This window comes from Lipotes vexillifer, unplaced genomic scaffold (assembly GCF_000442215.2).
Source record: "Lipotes vexillifer unplaced genomic scaffold, Lipotes_vexillifer_v1.1 scaffold37, whole genome shotgun sequence".
Classification (NCBI taxonomy): domain Eukaryota; kingdom Metazoa; phylum Chordata; class Mammalia; order Artiodactyla; family Lipotidae; genus Lipotes; species Lipotes vexillifer.
In genome coordinates, this window is record NW_006791811.1 from 1759537 (window position 1) to 1765679 (window position 6143).

The 6143-nt window shown below is 47.4% G+C and overlaps 1 protein-coding gene across 1 annotated transcript in view; it reads left to right on the forward strand.

Moving 5' to 3' along the window:
- The first annotated feature begins 6038 nt into the window (after nt 1-6038).
- Nucleotides 6039-6143, forward strand: part of GHSR (growth hormone secretagogue receptor) — a 3815-nt gene continuing 3710 nt past the window's right edge. The window contains exon 1 of the mRNA XM_007464737.1: nt 6039-6141. Within this exon, the coding sequence (XP_007464799.1) occupies nt 6039-6141 (103 nt within the window). The remainder of the gene's footprint in view (nt 6142-6143) is intronic.

A 6143-nucleotide genomic window follows, 5' to 3' on the forward strand; every position in this document is an offset into this window, starting at 1 on the left:
TGAATGATTTATATATTCAAAAATAAAATTTAAATTTTAAAATAATTCCTAAAATTTAAGGTAACTGAAACAAATCTAACCATATATCAAATTAATAATATAACCGCACATAAAAAAACATTATTTCAATTAATTTTAGAACATGCAGTTGTACACAGTGGGGTATATTTTAAGGACAAAGAGAATGGCAAGAAAATCTCAAGCTTTATTTGTCAGGTTTACTATTAATGGTAATGCCATTATTAGTTTGAAATTATTTAATGCATATTACAACATAAATAATTATCTTTATGTTGTTAGAAGCCGGGATGTTCAGTAGGAATGTAAAATCAAGTACAGGAACTTCCCTGGTGGCACAGTGTTTAAAAATTCACCTGCCAATGCAGGGGACACGGGGTTGAGCCCTGGTTCGGGAAGATCCCACATGCCGTGGAGCAACTAAGCCCATGCACCACAACTACTGAGCCTGCGCTCTAGAGCCCGCAAGCCACAACTACTGAGCCCACATGCAACAACTACTGAAACCCGCGTGCGTAGAGCCTGTGCTCTGCAACAGGAGAAGCCACCGCAGTGAGAACCCATGCACTGCAATGAAGAGTAGCCCCCGCTTGCTGCAACTGGAGAAAGCCTGGGCAGAGCAATGAAGACCCAACGCAACCATAAATAAATAAATAAAATTAATTTCTAAAAAAAAAAAAAAAATTTTATAAAAGAAAAAAATATAAAAAATCAAATCAAGTTCATTAAGTATATAATTGGAAGTTGAATTGAAATACCTCTATAAACTTATGACTTCTAATTTTTTGTATGGGAATAATTTCAAACAAAGAAAAGTTACAAGAATAGTACAAAGGAAATCGTTCTACCTCTTTCCTAGATTCATTTATTATTAATATTTTGCCCCATTTGCTTTGTCATTGGCTCTGTTTATCTGCACACACATAATTATTTTTCTGAAACAGATGTATAAATCATGGTTAAGTGTGTATTTTTAAGAATAATAATATTTTCTTTCACACAGTTATCAACTGCAGTAAACTTAACATTGATTCAATACTTATATCTAATCTACCATCCATATTCTAAGTTTGTCACTTAACCCAATATTATCCTTTATAGAAGTCTTTTTCCTCCAGTTTAGAATCCAGTCTAGGATTAGGAATTACAATTAGCTGTTAACATCTCTTTGGTTTCCTTTAGTCTGGAACTTTTTCCCAGTCTTTGTCTTGTATAACATCGACATTTTGGGGAAGAATTTTAAATATAGAATATTCTTCATTTTGAGTCTGTCTGATGTTTGCTGCAATTAGATTGAGGTTGTGCATTCCTAGCTGGAATACCATGTAAGTGACTTTGTGTCCTTCCCAGAGTATCACACTGTTGATGTTAATTTTGATCATTTGCTAAGGGTGTGTCTGATTTATCTACTGTATCATCATCATTATCTCATGATTTTTTCAAAAAGCATATACCCTAGCTCTGTCCACTGACAGGGTCTAGTCCATACTACTACAGGGGCAATAAACACCCCTACTTCCCAAATTTACATTTCTAAATGCCATTCCCCACTATAAGGTACCAGGGATTATTGGAGAAATGGCTGCTCCCAGGTATAGAGTAAGGAACTTCCAAGGTGAGCAAGGGGTATCTTACGCTGCCACAAATTCTGGCAAGGAAGTTCTCAAAATCTAAGCAAAATCTAAGCAAGTCTGGGTCTTCCCTGGTGGTGCAGTGGTTAAGACTCCACGCTCCCAGTGCAGGGGGCCTGGGTTTGATTCCTGGCCAGGGAACTAGATCCCACATGCATGCTGCAACTAAGAGTTCACATGCCACAACTAAAGAGCCAGCAAGCCACAACAAAGAAGCCCTCCTGCTGCAACTAAGGAGCCCATGTCATGTCAAAAGACTGTGGAGCCAGCTTGGAGGGGATCTCATTGGACAAAGCTAGGATAATTTAAGCATCAAAAAGAAAAAATAACCATAATTTTGGTTGGTACTCACTGAATATATAAAAATCCATAATAACACTCCTCATACCATTCATAGGACAAGGCATGCTGGGCTTTTATGCTCCGATGTGTTTTTTTGTTTGTTTGTTTGTTTGTTTTTTGCAGTACACGGGCCTCTCACTGTTGTGGCCTCTCACGTTGCAGAGCACAGGCTCCGGATGCGCAGGCTCAGCGGCCATGGCTCACGGGCCCAGCTGTTCTGCGGCACGTGGGGTCTTCCCGGACCGGGGCACGAACCCGTGTCGCCTGAATCGGCAGGCGGACTCTCAACCACTGCGCCACCAGGGAAGCCCTCCAATGTGGTTCTGTGCCCATCTGAACAGTTTAGTATGTTCTGCTTCACCTTTTGGAACTCAACTTTGAAGATCCAACTCAGGTGGCAGAACCTCTGTGCAATTCATTGTTTCTCCATATTTCAACAGATCTCATTGTACACGCCTCTTTAAATGCACGTATCAAAATGTACTTGAGGGCTTCCCTGGTGGCGCAGTGGTTGCGAGTCTGCCTGCCGACGCAGGGGACACAGGTTTGTGCCCCGGTCCAGGAAGATCCCACATGCCACGGAGCAGCTGGGCCCGTGAGCCATGGCCGTTGAGCCTGCGCGTCTGGAGCCTGTGCTCCACAATGGGAGAGGCCACCGCAAAACCATTATGTAACTTTACTTTTCATTGTACTGTATTTATGAAGAAGAAAGTTATTTTTCAGTCATAGCTGAAGCTAGAAACTTCCAACTTGGAACTCAGAGAGCACTTAGCTGCACCACCTTCCCAAAAGGACAAAGATTTTGGGTAGAAACAGGGCACCGCAGAATGTTCAGTAGTTACTGGTCTGGAAGAGTCAATCAGGAAAACTTGTGCTATCGCATTCTCTCATTTTTAGTTTCCTGGATTCAGGTACTTTCCTAAGGTAGGCTCTTCTGCTACTCTATATCTCTACCATGCAACCCTTTTTTTTTTGCTGTACGCGGGCCTCTCACTGTTGTGGCCTCTCCCATTGTGGAGCACAGGCTCCGGACGTGCAGGCTCAGCGGCCATGGCTCACAGGCCCAGCCGCTCCGCGGCATGTGGGATCCTCCCGGACCGGGGCACGAACCTGTGTCCCCTGCATCGGCAGGCGGACTCCCAACCACTGCGCCACCAGGGAAGCCCTCTGACTTTTATTTATTTTGTCATTCCCAGTGCCTAACACATACTAATAGACAGTTTTATATATTTTTATAATATTATGGGTTGTAAATGAATGAATCAATTTCAATACTATGCCCTGTTTTTCCTTCATGACACAATACAGATTTGTCTTTATTTTGGAAAATAATTGAATGCAGTTAAATATCTGGCTATTTTAGCCAACATGCCAAATTTTTATCATGATAGATTTTTTAGAAGATTTTTTCCATTTATCAGCTTTAGTTTATTGCTAAATCTTATTTATTGCTTTAGCACTCAGTAGACTAGAAATATGTCCCGCAATATTTTCCTGATTCTTATTCTTTTTTTTTTTTAATAAACTTATTTATTTATTTTTGGCTGCACTGGGTCTTTGTTGCTGCACGTGGGCTTTCTCTAGTTGTGGCAAGCAGGGGCTACTCTTGGTTGCAGTGCGTGGGCTTCTTACTGTGGTGGTCTCTCCCGTTGCAGAGCACGGGCTCTAGGCACGCAGGCTTCAGTAGTTGTGGCACCTGGGCTCAGTAGTTATGTCTCACAGGCTTTAGAGTGCAGGCTCAGTAGTTGTAGCACACGGGCTTAGTTGCCCCGTGGCATCCCGGACCAGGGCTTGAACCCGCATCCCCTGCATCGGCAGGCAGACTCTCAACCACTGCGCCACCAGGGAAGCCCCTGATTCTTATTCTTAAACAATAGCTTCCTACGGTATTTTTATTTATCCCAGTCTGTTTTCTCCCCCTAGAGACTTGTCTGCACACATAAATCTATTGATAATGTAGGATGGGAAGTGTTAAAGTCAAATAACTGATTTTAAAAAAAACTTGTTAGTGACTGGTGGCTTGACTTAGTTGTAATCTTTTTTTTTTAAAGTAGTTGAAACAGATTTTTGGTACACTTTCTCTCACACAGCCCTGGTAACCTATGTAGCGTGTTTTCCAGTAAGCTGCCTATATTAAACTTCCTCATTCAGTCTCCCACTATGTGTGGAATCTTTCACGCACGTGTGCATATATTCATCCTTAGGTTTTTGTGGACTTCTAAGCATTAACAATTTAGTTGGCAGAGTTGACGTAAACCGTCTGGCAAAGGCATGTGCAAACCCACTAAAATACTTCAGGAAAGCCATCTCTCATACACAGTGAATTTAGGCCACAGGTAAGTGAGCGTGAATAGGTGCGGCCAGAGCAGCCGCTTAATACGGGCCTGTGTTTGGGAGGAATCTCCCCGGCTCCTTCATGGAGCAGGACTGTGGTGCTGAGGCAAGAACTGAAAAAGGTGAGCGTGGGCAGCCTCAGCTAGGGAGAGCTGTGGGGCGAGGTAGAAAGGGCCGGTCGCTGGCCGCGGTGCTGAACACGCTCCCGGGCTGCCCCCAGGGTGGCCCGCGGGAAGAGGCCCGGCGGGTTGGTGAGTGAGTTAGCGGGTAACCAACTGCCAGTCTCGTGCCTTCGGTTGTCGATTCCTGGCTCCGGGCAGGGGACGCACAAGCCGTGTCCAGGAGAGTCACCTCGCGAGGGTAGGGGCAGCCTCCGACCCATTCCTCAATAGCAACCCCAATAACAGCAACGCCGCCTATATTTATTTCTGGAGCTCCAACTCTGTCCCCAGCATTTGGCATCCATTCCCAGTGGTCATCACAACATCCTCGAAATTTAAAACAAAAAGGCTGATGCCTTGCCCAAGTGAACACAGCTACCCAAAGGCTGATCTCTCTCGTCCATGCCTCAGAAAATGTTTACTGTGCGCCCTCGACGTGCCAGCCTTACAGCCTCTGCTGCTCCCCCTTTGACAACTACCCCCCACGCCCTGCCACGCTAACACGCCCCTTAGCCCTTCCTCTTCCCCCGAGGTTTGCAGCAGGCAAAAGTAATCTCCTACACAGCATATCCCCTACCACCGCCGAGTTGGGGAACTGTACAAAGGGCTGGAGATCCGAACACAATTTATTCACACATCTTGCCCCTTCGCTCTCAGTAGTCCACCGGGTGGGATAGCCAAGTCTAGCTCTTGAGCCCCCAACTCGCTGTGTGACCTTGGACAAGCGCCCACACCTCTCTGAACCTGCTTCTCCTCGCTAACACGGCGATAGGTTCTAGAACTGCGTGAGGCTCTTCCCAGGTGCGCACTGGTCTCCTTTCAGGTTGGAACATTCCCTACCTCCCTTTTCCAAGCCCGGTTGTGCACACTCACGTCTCCCCACCGGGTCCGTAGCCAACTCTATCCCTTGTTGAGGAAGAACTCAGGTCCCGGGAACTGAAGGTGTCCTCCCCACCGTGCCCGGCCCCAACCCCGGGTGGGATCTGCCCTTCTGGGCCACCCTAGCCAGGCAGCACCCAAGGCTAGGGAGAGGCCCCTCGCGCTCCAGCTTCGCAGTGCCGGGTCTCCTCTGTGCCCACGCGCCGGGACACTTTGGGAAGTGCGAGATGCATCTGGAGACAGAACGCAAAGGCGAGGCAGGGCTGGCGGGGCTGCCCCGGTGACAGGTACGTGTGTGGAGGCCGGCCAAAGGCTGGGTTGGGAGAGAAGGACTTTGCGGGAGAAGACGGGGAAAAGGGGAGGTGCCAGAAAGAGCGGTGGGTCACTCGGTCCATCTCTCCACCAGTGTGTGCGTGTGTGTGTGTGTGTGTGTGTGTGTGTGTCTTCCCGCCTCCCTCTCTTCCCCTCTTCCCCGCCCCAGGCTCTCAGTCTCACCTTTTCCCTCGGCTGCTGCCTCTCCCCTCTCTTTCCTCTCCAAGCATCCTCCCTGAGAGCGTGCGCCCGTTCCTCCCTCGCACTCTCTTGCGCCTAAGGAGACCTTTTCCGGGACCAGCGCCCGATCCAGCCTCTCAGTGCAGCCGCATCCCAAAGCCAGTTAAGCGGGGCCGGCAGCATGTGGAACGCGACGCTGAGCGAGGAGCCGGGGCCCAACCTCACGCTGCCCGACCTGGGCTGGGACGCTGCGCCTGACAACGACTCGCTGGTCGACGAGCTGCTG